At 34.2% G+C, this 20,840-nt stretch overlaps 1 protein-coding gene and 1 pseudogene across 2 annotated transcripts in view; one reads left to right on the top strand and one right to left on the bottom strand.

Moving 5' to 3' along the window:
- Positions 1–287: 287 nt before the first annotated feature.
- LOC128210623 (antiviral innate immune response receptor RIG-I-like) lies at positions 288–18,343 on the top strand (annotated as a pseudogene).
- Positions 18,344–18,638: 295 nt separating this feature from the next.
- The window catches only part of LOC128211308 (uncharacterized), a 31,110-nt gene continuing 28,908 nt past the window's right edge, over positions 18,639–20,840 (bottom strand). For both annotated transcript variants that reach the window (XM_052915961.1, XM_052915962.1), the window contains one exon: positions 18,639–19,446. In XM_052915961.1, coding sequence (XP_052771921.1) covers positions 19,332–19,446 — 115 coding nt within the window. In that variant the 3' untranslated portion in view covers positions 18,639–19,331. The remainder of the gene's footprint in view (positions 19,447–20,840) is intronic.

The raw sequence follows: 20,840 nt of genomic DNA, 5'->3' as shown, positions 1-20,840 counted from the left end.
ACAAAACCAAAAACAGATGGAGCATTTTTATTGCCATCGCATCTTAGTTTAAATCTTTAACAAATTGCATAAATTAAGACATAAAGCTTATATTTTATTCATTTTTGTTACATATTAAAAGCAATTGAGATTGTAAAATTTGTAAACCAAACATCGGAAACACATACGTTGCCTGAAGCCATTGCTTATGAATAAGTAGACCGGATGAGACCGGAAAATACGGGAAGACCATATAATAGTGCAACGTGGCCTCTGTACATATACCAAGTAAACAAAATACAATGCACCGCTAACCGAAAACGAAAGTAGATCGTTTCAAAATTCCTGAAAAACCGTTGAATATGCTTTCAATTTTAATTCATTTAAGCGTAACAATGTTTATAGAAGATAACATGCATGCAACAGGTATCTATTTTAATTTTTTTTATTTAAATGGTACATTCCATTGAAAATTCTAGTTCCGCACTTTATTCTTCTTTTGACTTCTGAAGTAAATTTTTTCCTCGTTTTATATGATTTATAATTATATTGGCCTTACGTCGTTTGGTTTTTAGAAAATTGAAGACTTGGTAATGTCATATTGCTCATGCATACCATTTCTTATTATTATCCTAAAGAAATAGTCAAGTATACGTTGTAATTATAAGACAACCAATAATATTTACGCTGGTACCAGCAGCAGTAGCGAACCCAGGACTTGCATAGGCTTCGCTTGAATTGGAAAGCTCGACTGGCCAAAACTCAGGTAAGTGTGCTTAGGAGCACAACTTTGAACAAAATTTATGGTTTAAATGTAGGTAAAACGTTTACGGTGTCCTCACTCAAGAACCTTTTAACTTTATTTTCAGCCTTAAAAGTAGCTACAATATTGAGCGTTCAGGTATACTTATTATTATTTGTCATTGCTTATTTATCCCTCTCGCGAGTCTGCCATAGTCATAAAATCGTCATGTGATTCGCTGACAGCCATTTATGGGCATTAGTCTGAAATGGTGCATTGCGGTGTATTTTTTACCTTTGATATTGAAACAAATAATGTGTGGGTACTCTGATACGTATAATAAACTATAATGATTACACAATTTTATAAGAACCTCGGTCACTATATGAATCTTCATTTTTACTGCACAATAACTAAGCTATAACATGTTGAATTTTAAAAATTTTGACAGGTGTTTCCAACTATGCAACCTATGTAATTAATCAAGTAAGATAAATACATTTCGTTTGTAATGTAAATTATGGCACTTTATTGTTCGACTTAAAACATCTGGATGAAGTTTATATCTCAGCAATTACTTGAGGTATTGCTTTCAAACTTTATACAAGGTCTCCCGACAATACAACCTACTTAATTAATCAATGAGATAACTGTATATTGCATGTTATGCATTTTTTCCCTTTATCTAGTATTTGACTTAGAAATTGGATATTGAGGCTTTGCAAGTTTTTACTCAGCAGCTTCTTGGTTTATTTCACAGAAACTTTTAACATTCAAGTAAACTTAAACTCTATCTTGCATATTATGCATATTTTCCCCTATACTTTTGACATAGAAATTCTGGTTAAGATTTTGCATTTAAGTCAATAAATAAAATAATATATAAATAATAAATAAAAAGTCACATATAAGTCAATATCCCGTCAACAACTTAATGTGTTGCTGCTGTTGCATTGAAACTTTTTGCAAGGGTTTTTCAACCACCAATCATACTTAATTAATCTGACAACTCTATTTTGCACATAATGCAAGTAATGGGTGTTATAGGAACAATGTTGCATTTTGGCATATATTAATTATTTCTATAATGACATTGACGTCACCATGTGTTATAAAAGCATATTCCAAATTGCTACAGACTGTGTACAGGCAGACTTCTATCGGATTTGCATGTCCATCAATGCCAATAAAGTGTAAGCAAAACACCAAAACTGATGTCTGAAGGAGCAACAAGACCAGTGCCCCTGGGGGAGGAATGTCAACAGAATGATCACATGTCACAACAGGAGAACACCATTGGTTTCTACCTTGAGTCCTGTTTTGAATACATTGTTGACCATTTGGATTGGACAGACCTGCTGCAATATGAATACTTCGATATAGGTGGGTAAAGTATAAGAGATTTATGACAGCAATTTATTTCAACTTAATGAAAAAAGAAATGTAGAGTTGTATGATTAAAGGAATTAAAATAACAACTTATTTGATCTACATGTATGTGTCAAAAGTCTGAGCTCTGTTTCCTTTTTATTCTTCAATGTATTTGATAGTTCATTCAGTTAAACTGAGCAATATTGAGTCGATGTCGACGTACTTGTATATGAACTTACACTTATATAAAGTAATCGCAGTTCCCAATTATTGACCTTGTAAAGAAGACCATCACTTCATATACAACATTACCTATTTTAAATAACGTCATCAAGTTCAAATTTGAAACATTTTTGTGATAGTTATATCAGTTCTACTCATACTTAATATTTGTTTTAAAGTTTTCATTTCAAAGAAATTGCGCTTCCATCATCAACTCGCAAATTCTAGGTACAACTTTTGTAGTTGGAATAAGTCTCTTCTACAACATTTTCTCAGGAAAGCATTATTTTATGGGGAATTATAACTTGTTATTTCTCTATGAGAGGACATCCAAAATTTGAGATGTTAGTCTACATTTTTATTTAAAAGACAAACATCACAGCAACAACCATCTACAGTTGAAACCGTGTATATATTCTAGCAACGATACAGGGACAAGCTGAGTAACAAATACACTTAGACTTGGCTTTACCCAATGTACCAAGAACACAGACAGACAGACCACACATGCAACAACATATTTTGATCAGTAAACATTTGGGTCACCAAGATTAAACCCGTCAGTTAAACAGGTTTTTGTTGGACGTTTGCGAATTTAGGAACCTCTTTTCATTTCAGACTTTCTAAGGAAAATGGGAGGTTTGGCGAAAACAGATCCCAGAGCTGCTACTCAGTTGTCGTTGAAAACTATTATTGGCAAGAAACAACAGGACAAATTTTTGAAGCTGTTGAAAGTTGTTAAAGAATCAGGTAGGAATGGGTAGGCGGGTACACATATTTCTTTAATTTAAAACTTGTCGAGCAAGTACACAACGTTAATTGTTGTTGTTTTTTTTTTGTTACGGGGTTTCTTTCAATGTGAAAGGAATAATTTAACATTTAAAGGTGCTTCCAAATCGATATCAATTAGAACGATTTCACGTTCACCCATTACACGTCCAAGAAGGTAGGTCAGCATCAATATGAATTTGCCTACCTTATTTATGATATTTTTTGACAATATTTAAGCTCAAATAGGCTGAACTCTAGTTAAAAGGTGTCGCCTGTACATTAGCACAATTCTACAGCTGTTGTCGTTTAAAAACAAGCTTTATATATTGACTATTCGAAGTAAATGGCAGCTTTACTCCTCACCCAGACAGCGGCCTCACACCTTGGTTAAGTTATGCATGTTAGCACATTTGAGTCAATTTCTCACCACATAAATCAGGTATTGCATTGAAACTTGAGACACATTATTCCATTCATCCCACCTACTGAATTGATCAAGTAAGATAGATTTATCATTCATATAATGAAAGTTATGGCCCTTTATTATTTTACTGAGAAATTCTTTTGCATATAAGCACAAATAAGTCAATATCTCAGCAACTTCATGACGTATTACATTGAAACTTCATAAAACGTTTTTCAAACATCCAATCTACTTATTCATTCAGGTAAGATTACTCTTATCTTTGTATAATGTAAATTATTGCCCATTATCATTTGACTTGGAACTTCTGCTTTGCCTTTGTCTTACGTGATAGTCAAGTAAATAGCTCTACTTTGAAAAATGCCAATTATGGTCCTTTCTTATTCGACTCAGAAATGTTTAGGTCAGGTGTTTCATGTAAGCTGGTACAAGTCAATATCTCGGTAACTATTTGATATATTGTATAAAAACTTAAACTGTACAATGGCTCCAGCCAATCCAACCTTACCTTCCTCAAGCCAGATAACGCTATCTTGCATGATATGCAGAATATGATGCTTCAATGTATTCAACTTAGAAATTATGGTCAATGTTTGGCCTGTAATCAAATAGAAGTCAATATCTTAGCAACGTTTTGGAAGTATTGCATTTAAGCTTTATATAAGAGTTATTAACTATCCAAGCTATGCACTTTGTCAAGCTAGATAAATGCATTTTTCATTTAATGCAAATTATGGCCCTTTTGTTCGACTTTGAAATTAAGGTTAAGGTTTAATTTGCATTTAAGAGTGCATATAAATCTATATATCGCAATTCTTGACGTATTGAATCTACACTTGAAAGGATCTAAACTGTTCTTAACAAATCAATAGATAATTGTCTTGTATGTAATGCATATTATGACCCTTTATTAATTCCTTTAGAAATTCTGGTTAAAAGCGTTGAAATAGTCTCTGTGACATCTCTTGTTTATAATTGAAATTACCAGTCTGTTGGATATTTCAGATTCCTTTCAAAGAGCAAGGTTTAATTTGTACAACTTCATTCTTATAAACAGTTGAAAGTCATCCATAAGGTTATGACATTTATCACAAATACTAGTTTGCGTTTATTGAAATATTGTTACTTTTATTGGGTTCATGTAACAGAGAAGATATATAAATGACCATAGATAGGTGTTAGCTCACTTGACACAAAGTGGTTAAGGTGAGCTATTGTGATCGGTCTATGTGCGGTGTCCGTCGTCCGTTGTCCGGCGTCATCTCCTAAGAACAGAATTCCATGTTGAAATCTGGTTGACTACAAAACACTTCTCTACAAAAACAATGTGGCCTAGAGCATAGATATTTGATATTAATATTATGCCCCTGGGGGTCAAAACTGGCCCCGCCTGGGGATCGCAAATTTCTAACATACTTACATAGTGAACTCTTTAAAAATCTTCTTATCTTAAACTCTTAGGCGGAGACCCTCGTTATTTTGTGTGTATCATCATCATATAGTGGTCCTCTATCAAGTGTGTCCAAATGTGGCACGGGGTCAAAACTGACCCCATCCTGGGAATTACAAGATTCCTATCAACACATTTTGTTAAAATCTGACAGTTAAGGGAAGCAATTAATGCAATATTGTCTCCCTTGCTCTTGAAGCTTAATTTGGGAACTATTGTCTATTTTTAGAAACAAGGAATTAGATTTTATATATTAGGATTCTTAAAAATAGTCACTTCTTATTATTGCTCTTTTTATAGGTTTATAGGTTAAAGTATTTTTTTGAAGATTTTTCTTACTCAAAAATGAATTAAATAATCAAGCTTCTTCGTTGATTTTGACCATTGTTCTGAATTCTACAGATCCTTTATTTTGTTTGGATAGTTAATACATCTTATATAAACATTAATTTAATGCATGTTTAATGAAGGAAAACTATGCTGTGTACGTTTGAGGTAGAGTGACTCGAACATTATTTGTAATTCTGAAGTCTTGGTTCTTATTTATTTTAAATAGCTGGAAGGCTTTTTAATTATTTAAAGTTGTTGACTTTATTGTATTATATATAATTATAGTCAATTACTTTTTATTCTTGAATCACTTTATAAATAGTTTAGGTATGATAAATTTTGAATATATTCTTGTTTGATCAGTGTGCAGGCATCTATACTAAGTCCCTCAGTGTGTAGGCAACTGTATCAAGTCATGTCAACGAAAGAGGATTGGTTGATTTTTAGCTCTACTGGCTAAAGACCAGAAGAACTACGGTATGGCACACTGCTCGTTGTTCGTGTGTCTGTCTGCACACAATTGCTTGTTCACAAGTTTCCTGTAGAATAATATAGGGAATTCTTGCAAATCGTCTTGTCTGAAACCGCTCGGCCCAGACAATTAATATTTGTATACAGCATCATATTTTGGTCCTCTACCAAGATTATTCAAATTATGGGCCTGTGGTCAAACCTGGCCCTGCCCCTTTCGACCTGCTTTTTCATTTTCGAAGCTATAGTAAAGGAAATTGGACCAAGTGCACAATTTTAAAAACAAATATCATGTTGTGCTTGGATGACCTTGACTGTGACATGTTGACCGACTTTCTTCTTTTTGAAGTTACAGTAAAGAAATTTGGACCATGTGCAGAATTTTTAAAACAAATATAAATGTTGCGCTTGGATGACCTTGACTGCGACCTTTTGACCTACTTTCTTATTTCTGAAGCTACTGTGATGTAATTTCGCCATGTGTACAGTTTTGCAAACAAATATCAATGTTGACATTGTCAGCTTACCATTTTTACCCACTTTTTTTGAAGCTACAGCTTGAAATTTGAACCATATCAACAGCTTTGAGAACAAATATCAAGTTACGGTGATAACAAAGGTCAAAAATATTTACTAAGGTGAGCGATTTAGGGCCATTATGACTCACATTTATGCAGAGGTGTTCTTGATGCTAAGGGAAACTTTGTTTAAAACAAGCTCTAATGTAACTTATAGTTAAACATATATTTCAGAAGTAAAATGTTAACTCCTTATTTCTTTGATTCAACACGTAGGAAAAACGTAAAATTTGAAATTTATATCATATATAATATATATGTCCGAGATTCTTAAATAATCAATATACCGATAAAACATGTTTTAGTGATTTTTACAATTTAACTTAGCTGTCTTTTTGTACTAAATTATTAAACAAATTCTCTAAAGTTAAGGTTTAATAATGAGATTAGGATTTAGAGCTTTTAACCTCAGACAATCATGCAGTTGTGAAAATTGTTTGTTTTGCTCATAGCATTGCATAAAAACAGTATGAACTACCCTGACTACCCTGAATGTTGGAAACAATTTCAGAAGGGGATATAAGTCCCTTAACCTTCCTTGGATAACGAATCCGTCATACTGAACAGACCCCCGGCTATTTTTCAGGATCGACGATTATCAGCTGTTAGAACCTTTGTTTAAAATATACAATGAAGTACAGTTATTACTAAAAACATTTCTTTCCCTTTCAGAGAACCCCAAAATAGTGAAGATATTAACGGCTAAGTCGCTCCCACAGAACGCTAACAAAGGGTGAAATTTTATAAGCAAATGTATGACTAAGATCATGGAAAATCTCAAAATTGTTGAAATTCTACCCTCTCTCCTTGCACACGGCGTTATTCTACAACGAGACGCTGAGGCTTTAACACAAAGTCTAGCCGTTGACAGATGGAAGGCAACATTTGAACTTTTGCTAAAGATTCCCATAAGACATGAATTCTGGCTAGCTACTTTTATTTTGGCTTTGGTTGAAAGTGACCACAAAGATAATCATCGATCTCTTGCTAAAGAAATACACGGTGACCTTGTTCAAAGTATGCAATACGAATACCCTGGGCCCAATTGCTCGAAAATCCTTAAACGAAACAAACTTAAGTAGCTGATTTTATCATGCCATATGTCTTGCTTAATATTGATTTGACTAAATAAAGCATAGAGTATCGTGATAATTAAAGCATGTTAATGTTTTACAGAAATTATTCTGACACAAAAATAGCTTAATCCTAGGATTTAAGATGTTTCGAGAAATTAGGGCCTGGTTTTACATTTATTTTTAGCAACACAATGACTATTCCTCGATTAATGTCTTTATCTTTATTGGCGTTATGTTTAAGTTTCTCAAATGATTGTTTTGTTATACTCAAATGATTTCAGTTTATGTCTTTGTTATTCATGGTCTGTATTAAATACAGATAGCTATGCTTTGAAGAAACAGACACTTGGTTTACAGTGATGTTATTTACATTTGTTCCCTACACACTTGGGTTGTTGAATTTAAAATGCTGGTGAAAATTCCATTGTTTTGTCATTCCATAGCTTATACATTCACATATGTTTTGCAGTCGCCGACGAATATCTGAATTTGAAAGAACCAAGGCCGGAATGGAATGACTTTTTGAAGTCTAATGGAGATGTTTGCCTGACTTCACTTAGTTCTGTTGTTTCATTCCGGGAAGCAGGTAACACCCGAATTACGTGCAATCTAATTTCGTTCCTGCAAGGATGTATTAAACGTTTTTCGGCATGATATATATATATATGCATTACATAAACTGCAGCAATTACTAGATTTTTTGGTCATTTTCAATTTGCCAGGAATGATACATTATTGATGCCTGATATGCTGGCATTATTTCAAATTTATTAGGTTATCGATTATATGTTGATTTCCCTGTATTTAAGATGGAAAACGTAGACAATGTCCTCCATCTAAGCACGCCGATGGCACAGCAGAGGTTCCCGAACCCAGGATGCACGAGCTTCACGTTTCCTTTGGTAATTTAAGATTGAAACATTTAAATTAAACAATAACTTAAACATGTAATACTATAGATCACCTGACTATTGTCCTTTTCAATTTGCCAGGAATACTTTATTAATGATGACTGATATTCTACTTGCATTAATTCCAATACATTAGGTTATCGATAATATGTTGATTTCCCTGTATTAAAGATGGAAGACAAAGACAATGTCCTTCATCTGATCACGCCGATGGTTCGGCAGAGATTTACGAACCCAGGGTTGCACGAGTTACGAGCTTCCTTTGATAACATTTAGATAAAACAATTTCATAAACTGTAATAGACCACCTAACTATTACATTTGTACAATTTGTTGAATTGCTAAAAGTATTTAAATTTTGTATCATTTAGAAGATATTTGTTTCGTTTAGTGTCAGAAAGCAACATGTTTCAATGGGTGATCACCGACCTTTATATTGTTCACGACGTTCATGTAATAAGTTTTAACTCACCTTATACTTTTCAATTAACAACCTGAAAGCATGAAACATGCCTCATGCAAACTAAATTTTATATTTTAGATTCTGGTGAACTATCGCAAAATAATCTTAGCCCAGCAAAGTTTGAAGCTGCAGTAAAAGGTATACTGACGAAACAAGAAGACAACTCGTCCGTGCAGTCGATGGACCTGTCGTTTTCCTCGTTGCTGATTGACACAGAAAATACTAGCGAGTCTGGATCACAAGAGACCAGCGGTCGTGCAAGGGATCATTTAGATTCTTCATCCGGTGAGGAAGCTCTAGACAACGCTCTTAATGATCTGAAAGTTCCCGGAAAATCACACCATAACTCTCAGAAGCAGAGTTTTTCATTTGACACGAGCAATGATGGCAAGGTAATTTCATTGCGTTTTTAGTTGCAGATATACTCATTTAATTGCAAAACAAGTGCCCGTAAACGAATTGTTAAAACGGGTGTGAACATTTTTTACTCTAATATTAGAGCAAAGTCATAAAGGTTGTTATATGTTATAAACCATCGCTACATTCCCGTTAATTTGAAGTCAACGGTTCATAGCCTATGATTCATACTAAAGTGGTCCTAGTCAATAGTTGACAGCTCTGTACCTTATAGAGTAAATATTCACGTTGGATATATGTTCTGACGTGTGACGTTCACATACAGAACATTAATTAATAAATAACCCGAAGTCTTGTATCGTTTCATATCGGTTCGTATATACGAGTGTATGAACATTATTTTTATGCCCCCTTTTGAAAAAAGTGGGGTATATTGTTTTGCACATGTCGGTCGGTCGGTCGGTCGGTCTGTCTGTCTGTCGGTCGGTCGGAATACCAAATGGTTTCCGATCAATAACTTGAGAACGCTTTGACCGAGGGACCTCATACTTGGTATGTGTATTGGTCATCACCAGCAGATGAACCCTATTGATTTTGAGGTCAGTGGGTCAAAGGTCAAGGTCAGTGTGACCTTTACATGAAAAACGGTTTCCGATCAATAACTTGAGAACGCTTTGACCCAGGAACCTCATACTTGGTAGGTGTATTGGTCATGACCAGCAGATGAACCCTATTGATTTTGAGGTCAGTGGGTCAAAGGTCAAGGTCAGTGTGACCTTAACATGAAAAACGGTTTCCGATCAATAACTTGAGAACGCTTTGACCCAGGGACCTCATACTAGGTAGGCTTATTGGTCATGACCAGCAGATGAACCCTATTGATTTTGAGGTCAGTGGGTCAAAGGTCAAGGTCAGTGTGACTGTAAGCTGAAAAAAGGTTTTCTGATTGTCCATATTTTATTTAAGTGTCCAAATCCTACTAACAATTCGGCTCCCAAGGGGGCATAAATGTTTCACTAACATCTCTTGTTCACTATTCTGATACTGAAGCATTATGGGGAACGACATGAGGTTTTCTTTAGTTAATCAGAGATACGCGAAGGTTAGTGAATGGATGGTTAGAGAAACCCGAGGACCTAAGAGTGGATTGATAAAATAGATATGAAAGAAAGAATATCTTTAACGCTAAGGAGGTGGAAGTGTTTGCTTGACAATATATAAAAGCTAGACGAAACTATTAGTAACGGAACCGGTTACAGGACTCATTTGGGTTGGAGTGTGGTTTGTACCGTGAATGACGGTTACTCGTGCATAGATAAGACAGCATTGGAAACCGATTGAGGTTGCCATGTAGGAAGGGATTGTGTTTGAGGTCCAGTGAATACGAGCGGCTAAAACAATTCATATCGGAAGTAGGAGCCTTACTTCCTGAACTCAATAGGGTCGGAACTTAGTAGTGTCATGCCGTGCATGTTTCAGGACGATCATGCCGACGGACTTTGTTTGAGATGCGACATATGTTATCCAGACGATAATACGAACTGGTAGTTATAATCACCAACGTCGTATGTACCGCCAAATCAAATTTTCATCGACAAATTGGATTAATTAAGTATGTAACTATCACGTATAATCCATTAAGAAACTCGGGCGACCGATTGAAGCATCCAAAGATCGGAGTTCATTGCATCGTGCTTTCTTCTGGAATATTGATGGTCAATAGAAAAGAACGTTTCATTACCGAAGCAAAGATGAAACTAGGTCGTTACGCCAGACTCCTACAATGTCTTTGCTTGTCAGTAGCATAATCTCAGATCTGCGTCGATCACAACCATGTTTGCGTCTTTCAAATCGGAATGGAATGCCCCTTGAAGTAAATTGAAGTGGTACGATTTTCTTAACGGACGTTACGGACCCGAATTATTTCTTGCGGTCCTGTTGACCATATAATCTGTTAGTTTCACAGATCATTCAATCATTGCCTATGGCCATTTGATTATAAAAGATTTGCAATGAACCATTGTCTACAAAGTAATGGGAATGTAAAACCGTCCCCTACATTTATAGATCTAATAGACAATATTAAACTTGTTTTCAGAGAACTAATGTTCAAGCAGAAAAGAGTTTGAAAGACAAAGATTGCTGTGGGGAGGTTCGAAATATAATTTCGTTTAATGTCAAATATGAATAAATAAAATAATTTATTTTGATTTGAACACACAATCAATCAAATGTATGTATGGTAAATAATTGGCCGATTGTTTAGAAAGTTTTATGATATGCTCATATATTTGCATAAAACAAGTGCATCTGAAACAGTTGTCTGAAATCTTGTAAGAAATACAGCAGATCACAAGTACATCAAAATAAACTTCCAGTGTAGTTACGCTTTTTAAGTAAACACCTAATTTCATTAACAACTTTGTTACTTTTAACAAATTTCGGAGCTATTGGCTTATTGTTAACTTGTCACTTACCGTGCTAAGGCGGTTACCCCCAATTATTACTAATCACGTATTTTGTTTAATGTTATTTGACGTGTAGTGCAGATAATCTTGTCTAGTGTTTGCTTGGACTTTAGCATTAACTGTGCCTTAAAACAGGACTTTAGTTGAATTTTGGCTTCTATGCCTTTTCCTGTAATGTCCATGGTTTTATTTAGAATTGTGCTGAACTACACAAGGTTCGTGAGAAGTCTCGGAGTCCACCGGAGAAAAATATTAACGAGACGAGGGAACTTTATCGGCGATCCCCCGAAGGTTTGAATATCACAGGTAAACATTGAACCGCCGTTATATCCTTGGGTTCATTATTTGAAGAAGACATTACCTTTTTGTACGATATGGTTGTTTAATTTCGAAAAATGTTATATGTTATATGTTGTATATAAAAGCAAGCAGCCAATTGTATAAAACCGGTTATTCCTTTGGTCAAAAATTTCAAAACTTTCTATTAGGTTGGCCAATATTTTTCCAATAATTACTATTAACCAAATCAAATTAGTTCATTGTGCAAAATGGCCAAGAGATTACTTGTGGACAAATTATCAAAGCGGTATACACTTGTCTGCTGTTGATTCTAAATTATCTAAATGTCGGTTGCCTTTAACACAATAATGTGATATAAGTATGTACAAAACAAATCCATTCACTCTTAAACTTCAGAAAATAAAAATACAATTGAAAAAAATGCATGGTCATTGATAATTTTTTTCATGCATCTTAAATTAATTAATATGTTGAATATGACAGCACTGTAATGTTTTATAACAGGAGATATGCCTGATTATCCTTCCATTGAGACCGATTTAGTCGAAGATAAAGACATTGAACTTAGGGATTACCAGTATGAACTTGCTGCACCAGCCATTGAAGGCAAGAATGTCGTCATTGTTGCTCCAACTGGTTCGGGGAAAACCAGAGTTGCCATCAAGATCATACAGGTGACTAATTGTATTTAAGGCAGACATTTAAAACATGACGGAGGTATATTGTTTTAATCATCGGGACATTTTATTTCGGTTTAAATGACATCAATTAACACATTATTTAAAGTTATAATCGTATTAATTTTCATGATTTTAAATAGTATCAGTTCCTTATAACGAGATTACGCGTAGCTGTCTTTTTGTTTGGGTATACATTATGTTATTGTCAGCTTTTCAGTATTGAGACTTTTTAAAGATATTATTAAATTAATCATGTTAAAAAACCTGTTTGTGTGTTAAGAAGTTATTTGACTGAATGACATATGATACTTAGACATTTAATGCTTAACTTATTCCGAACTATTTTGCCTGGGATATAACACTGTAATTTGGACAAAATGAAGAGCAAAAAGATAAATATTTCTCATCTGGAGACTATCTTTGCATAGTCTTGATTTTTGTAAACGATAAACATTTATTTTATTTTAAAAAGCAGTATTTACTACATTGAGAATTATTTTATGTATAACACAAAGAACACATCCGGTCATTAATATTTTCAGGAGCACATTCGTCGACAACTCGGTCATGGTATTCCGAAAGTTATTTTCCTCGTTAATCAAGTGGCCCTGGCAAATCAACAGGGATCCGAATGTAAAAAGCTTCTCCCCAAGTACAAAACCCATACGATCACCGGCGATTCACAGAGATCCAAAAACGAGTTTCTGAAGGACTTCTTAGACAAGTAGATACATGTATTAGTATTATTTATAGTATTTCCCCACAAGCAAAGGTCACTGTTTAGTTTTAGCATTGGTGTAGTCGACGGCGGCCGTATTGTCGTTGCAAAAATATATCATAGCTTTAATCAAAATTAAATATCAACCTTTAATTGACCTTGATATTTATGCATTTAAACATGACTATTGGTGATTTTTTTGACAACTGGTCGTGTTCATATATGTTCCTGGATATAGTGTTTCAAATCTAAATTTTGTGCACATGTCTACTTTGACATTAAGCTTTACAAGTCTCATCACAACGTCTAATATACCCTATGATCGAGAAAAAACAGATGACCGTTCGTAATCGAATGCAGTACTCGTGTGTATTAAATCAAGAGAGTATAGTTTTATCGTAGACACACGTCTATTACAATTGTATTGGTATTTTTTCTAGGAGAGATATATTGATCGTCACTGCCCAAGTTCTGTTGGATTCTTTGGTTAGAAAGGAGATTGAGAATATATGCAGATTCTCGCTCATCATATTTGATGAGTGTCACCATACCCAGTCCAACCACACCTTCAACCAGATAATGGGGTTGTATCTGGATATGAAGTTCAAAAAAGAAGTTGTTAATTTACCTCAGGTCAGATAATTTCTATAGTAAAAAATCACTTTGAACCTTCTTTGTGTTGGTCCTTTAAATCTAAATGTGTGCTTTGGTGATACATGTTTTTATATTTCCTCTTAATAATATATCGTTGGCTTGACAGCTTCAGTCGGTGTTGGAAAATCAAGGGACACTGAAAAAGCCGTTGACCATATAAAACACTTGATGGCAAATTTGGACGCTGAAGTCATTTGCACTGTTGAGAGAAATATCGGCGAACTTCGGGAACATGTTAGTCTACCAGATGAAGGTAAGAAAGAGCTTGTAAATCCAAGCCCTTCTACGATAATTAGGGAATGTGTCCATTTGTTGTTTAAATTCTAGAACATTACAGATAAATGGAGCAAGGGTTGAACACTGTCTTGGGGACCTTCTTACTTAAAAATATACAAAAAAAAATGTAATTATCATATCTGACTGATTTGATGATTGTTTTTACTATTCATGGTTTTAACTCTGATATGGTACTAAAAGCAGCTGCTTGTATTGCCTTGGTGTACATGGCAATGAGTTATATATTGATCTGGTTTGTTATATGCAAATGTAACTACATTCTAAGTATACTACATGACGGAAGTGGTCTGATTTTGCGAAGTTGTATGAATAATTATAATAAGGCCTTTTTGTGTTTTAGAAATAAAGACTGTCCAAAAAAGGGCAAAAGACTTCTTTGGAATTTCCGTTTATAAATTGATGTCAACTCTAGAACAGCGAATGGCAACGTCTTCTTGTAAGTTGTGAAACATATAATTCATAACTGATTGAAGAAGTAATGTTTACTTTATCACTTAAGGATATATTACGTTTTCTTCTGTGTCCATACAGTATGTAACCTTACAATATTGTAATCCATTGTGCGCACTGATGCAATAATGTCAAGAATACCACAAGCTAGAAACTAATATCAGTTTTTTTTCGTATACAAATATACTCGGGGATGTAAATACATTTATACAGTATTTTGATTTTAACTTTATATCTGTATTGACTTGCTACTGCATCAATTTTGGTATATTTTGATTTAGTAATACATTTGTACCTTATTAGTGATTCGTGAAGTTTAATGTTTGTAAAGTTATATAAGGATTTGCTGGTGTGTGTATTCATTCAACTATGTTTAGTGGTGAAAGAAATGTCTGAGGCAGAGAAATTTGAAGGTGCTCTGAAGGCACCGGCAACGAAGGGAAATGCAGCTTACACTCAGTGGGTCAGCAAGTTGTGGCAAGAAACGGCAAAGTTGAAAGACTCGAGGGCGAGAAAGTTTCTTCATCCTATCAGTGCTCATCTTGAGGTAATGTGTAATATGCAATGATAACTCGCTAATATCACGTATGTTGTTTACTCTTAGAAATTTCGAGGACAGGTGCCATCTTAGAATTACTTATGGCTATGTCCCTGATATAAATTAACACGAACATTGAAACTACATTGACGAAGTTATACTGTTTTGTGAATTACAAGATTTGATATTCTTGCGATAATAAATACTCACAATTTCATTTTCAGTGCTACAATAACGCCCTCATAATATACAACGACGCGAGGGTAGATGAAGCATTACGTTACCTTGATGGAGAAATGACAAAATGGAAAGAAAATGCTATCATGGATGAAAACGAGAAGTTAATATACAGGGCTTACAAAAGTGAGTTAATAGAATAACGATTGTTGAACAAAGAAAGACATAGGCGAATGAAATTTGAGAATTAGTATTTGTTCAATTTAGGTCATTTTACGTTTAAAGCTTTTTTAACATTTGTTAGTGCTAAACTTAATTACTCGTGTCTCTGCTGGAATATAACACACTTAGTGTATTCTGATTCAAAATACTTCGAATCAATGTCAAAATTTTTAGATAAATGTTTGCATATTCTGAACATCGAAGTCATTTTTTTCAGAACTCATATCATGCGACTTCAGAGTTAAATGCAGTGAAAACCCAAAACTCAACAAGTTACGAGAAATGATCCTGAAGTCTTACGAAGGCAAAAGGGGTGCTGACTCAAGGGGTATAATTTTTGTTAAAACGCGGGAACTTGCTCGAGCTATTGTAAGCTGGATGAAAGACACACCAGGTTTACGAGAGCTGAGCCCAATTCAGTTTGTTGGTCAAAATATGAGCGCAGACAAAGGAGGTTAGTTAACAATCTTTATCATAACATATATATAAAAAGGTATAAACTTATACTTGAAATCTTGAGACAGGATTTACACACTTACACATGCTATTTATTTGTTTAAAGTTTCCAGTGTTTTATGTAGAAATCATTTATTAAATTCTAGGCATGTCAATGTTAAGCCGGTTAACATAAAGGAATTACTATCCAAAGAGTAAAAAAATAATGTGGGTTCTTTATTCTTTCAGAACTACTTTCTGTAGTATATATAAATATCATTTTATGTTCCCATGCTCCCTTTCATTCAAAAATCTCGACCTTATTGATTCATGAAATATCGTTTAAATTACTTTCTATTTACAACACAAGGTATGACAAAGGTTGAGCAGGACGAGGCTCTAAAGTATTTTCGGGAAGGGAGACACAAGATCATAGTAGCTACTTCCGTTGCGGAGGAGATCTTGGATATAGCCAAATGTAACCTCGTCATACGATATGACCATGTTACCAACGAGATCTCCAAGGTGCAGTCGAGAGGTAAGCGGCTGTAGACAGTTTTACATTGTTAAATAAATGCAGGCATATATTCATATGAGATATAAGGCTGGTAAAAGCAAGTCATTACAATCCAAATCAAATGAACAATGAAAATTTTGAAACCAAAGTAGGTACTCGTGATATTGAATCGATGGCAAGTTCACCCAAACGCATGTATACTATAATCTTTTTTATCCGCTTTGCAGTTACTCGTCAATCAAAAAGGGTAAATTATTCTCATTTTAAGATTATCATCATATCGAGGGCTGGAAGAAAAAGATCTGATTCTGTTCCACTTAACACCTTTCCGCTTTGCAAAACCCTTTATAAAATAAATATCCCCTGTCCATTCAGGTCGCGGTAGAGCAGCAGATAGGAAGTATGTGTTGATTGCGGAAGAAAGCACGGGAATGGCAGAAAAAGAGGAACTAAATATGATCAGGGAGGTCATGATGAGGAAAGCCATTATCTCATTGCAGGTATGTCATAGAATAGGAGTAACATGTACATATACAGTCGGCATTTTCTGTGGTCGTGACGTTTCAAATAATAAAAGGAGAAATTTACTGGTAACATTGATACAAGTTTGTACGAATACTCAAGTGGTTGGTGGGGAATGACGTCAACACCGGTGTATTACTGTAATACTTCAACAGAGATCATTAAAATGTGTGAAAAAATATTGCTTAAAGCAAACCATTAACCACTAAACATCATGTTAAATGTGTGTTTACTTTGTTTTACGGACCAGCATTTGCACTCATCACAAAACTTGAGACAAAACCAAATTCATTCAATTTCAATGTCATCTGGTCGGAAGACGTCCGGGCTTTACACCCAAACGGAGAACATACTTTCATGCATGTAAAAAGTGCAAAAGAAATTATTTGTTTTAGAAGTATAGTATAACCTATAAAACGTGTAAGCGTAAGTCATAACTAAATGTTAAGTAAAATACCCTTTGTTTATTTCTTGACATTATTGTTCCAGTCTAGTACGTAGGTTCCATATTTAAACGACGCTAAATCTATGAGAAATGGAATGGCCTTAGTCGTCACTCAATTTCATTTATTTTCCAAGGCAAATCTTTAATACATACGGCATAACGCTTTTTTAATATTCTTCTTTGTAATGACCTTTCATTGCGTGCTAACAGTGACAATTGGAGAAAATATTAAATCAGTTTTATAACTAAATTCCAGGACTATATTCAACGATTCCCTGAACGTTTTCGTAGTGAATTGAAGAGGTATCAAGAAGAAACCAATTTAGACCGGAAGTTGAACTCGTAAGGGACAAGACGAAAACTAGGAATGAGCGGAATTTGCCAGTTTGAATTGAAATGCTTGAGATGTGACAGCTTCATTTGCATGTCCGATAACGTAAAGAAAGTGAAGGAGGCACATCACGTCGTAGTCGATGAGACGTTGCCGGATCGAGTGGATTTCGTTAATGGAGGGGCAACGAGATATGCGGACGATAGTATCCAATTCAGTGGGAAAGTCATTTGCAAAAGTTGCGGCGGAAATCTTGGAGTCATTTGCATATACCGCAATTTGGAATTTCCAGTTCCAAAAATTGAGAACTTTCTGGTCGTTGATAGAAATGGCAGGCAAAACACGTGCAAGAAATGGAAGGCTGCTCCTTTTGTAGTTGAAAAGTTAAGTAATGAGGATTTCAAGGAAATATTGGAAGCTCGTGGAGCAACAGGTGATTTGTAGAATCACCAACTACCTGTGTTTGTGTTGAATGCATATTGATTATTCCCCAGATATGTTTTGCGTTGTGTTAATATTTCTAATGCAAGTTCTGGTTTCGGTTAAATAAAACGTTGCATGATGATCAATATTGCTGTCATAAATATTATACAAGTATTATATTTTTGTTTTGATTTTTTAAGTAAATTTCATGAGCAGAATATTATGTTTAATAAATGTTTTGTTTATTTAATCAAACTTATGATTTGAGTATTTAAATTGAGCGCTTTATATTTGTTAGAAATAAAACATAAACAAATCTGTTTTATGGTTGATTTATTAGGAAAAGTATAACAAAATATTGACTAAATATCTTTGGTCACTAAATCAATAAGCTGTAAATGAAACACATTATTATCAAGTAGCAAAATTTGAGTAAAATACAGTTTTTGCCCTGTGGAATATGCATGGCATATCGCTTCTGTTTCACTGCTCACATTAATGTACAAAATGTCGTTTTACATTGAATTAAGTAGTTTATAACAATATAATGAATAACAGGTAGTATTATTTTTGATAATATTTGTGTTTTATTGATACGCAATTTTCAAATTTCTTTGATAAAGGTCTTTGCACATTTTTTAAATTGAAAATCTGTGATTATTTAGGTGTTCATACTCATGCAAATAGGAAGATCTATGCCCTTATTGTCTTTTTGCATCTGTTAACTGTTTGACTAGATCTAAAACGACAAATGTCTTCCATGACCATAAGTAAAACATATATCTGACTTAACTCCTATAAAAATTATCTTACAAAGGTTAAACATATCAATAACGACCTTTTTAAAAATAAGATAGCAAATATGTTATAAACAGTACATTTTAAGTATTTTTGTTTCGGCAATATCATAAAACACTATACAATGGGCTGTATATTCTCTTTACACATTTATAAACATGTAAATCCCCCAGATCAACTGGGATTCCCGGTTATATATAGTTCATTGTCATTACAATTTGGCGTCATAAGCCTGATTGTCAACTGCTGAAAATTGTTCTCTGTGCAACTTGTCGTCCCCACTGACTTCATAGGCGCCGAACTCCTTCGGTTTGTTTTTGTTCATCCTGAAAATATATATCTGGACATGAAGTGAATTACCATGACCGTAGACTAGCATTCATTTTGTACCTCTAAAAGGGATATCCGTTCAAAGTATATGTAGGACCGTAGACTAGCAATTTTCCTTGTATCTCCAAACGGGGTATTCGTTCAAATGGCTTTTCCTTGTAGTTTTCATTGTGTTATATTGTATTACGGCTGATATCAAGAACCGACAGTGACAATGAAAGAGGGATTTATTTTACTAAGCAATGGGCCGATTGTTCAGAACGTTGTTAAAGTTAACAACGTTATTAGCGTCATCGTTGTTAACTTTCAAAACAATATTGCTTTGTAACTTTCACAGGTACACTTATGATCTGCAGTATTCCTAACAAGAGGTGAGACAACTGTTTCAGCTGTATTTGTTTTATCTAACTATATGAGCATATTATCAAATATTTCCCCTTTAAAAGTTAACAACGGTGTCGTTAATCCCGTTGTTAACTTTAACAAAGTTCTGAACAATCGGGCCAATATGTTTAACAATATTCATAAGAAAAAACAACAGAAACAAGTCCAGAAGTTGAAAGTTAAAACATGAACCCCTTTAAGTGGCACAGGATCAATGAGAACAGAAAAACAAACATTCACAAACTAGAATCACGGAACAAGTTAACTCAGTTGGTGGCTCATCAAGCGAATGATCCGGCGATTGCCAAGCAATGATTTTTACAGAATTACTCATATAAGATGCAACATCTACTTTATGAAATTAAACAAAAAATAAGGTCTAGTACATTTTGTAAATAATTGTATCATTAAAGCGAGGTTTATTTACAATATCTTCGTACTTTTAACGTATTCTTATACTGATTGGAGAGATTCATTCTCCTCAAATATATCAAAGATTATGAATCAACAAGAATGCATTACAGTTGTTTAGAAAATAAAAGTGTGTGTAAATACGAGAGTCATTTCATTATGTTTGGAGAGAATATTAATAACAGTAGTATCATTTTTAAGAAACTGGAAGAACAAAATATTAAATACATTTTTTCGTATTTATTGGATTGCTTTAACCATCAAAATATATTTTCCCCACATTAAAAAACATCAATATGTAAAAATCTGATCTTGAAATTGATAAAAGAAATGGGAAAAGTCAATCATCAAATCAAAACATGGTGAAGCACAGCCAATTTCCGAAACAAGGTTTCTTGTAATAGTAATTAAACTGTCAAATGCTTTCCACATGATGACTCTACTTTAACGCATGCTACATATGAGAACAATTTTAAAGACGCACTCTTTCTCCCAAATAAGATTTACCACGATTAATTCAATCTTTTTAATATACCAAAAAGAATGAACAGATGTCGAAAACAATGGTTCTTGTGAAGGAAACCGAGTTTTATTT

The sequence above is a fragment of the Mya arenaria genome, chromosome 12, assembly GCF_026914265.1.
Source record: "Mya arenaria isolate MELC-2E11 chromosome 12, ASM2691426v1".
Lineage (NCBI taxonomy): Eukaryota > Metazoa > Mollusca > Bivalvia > Myida > Myidae > Mya > Mya arenaria.
This window is presented reverse-complemented; position numbering and strand designations above follow the sequence as displayed.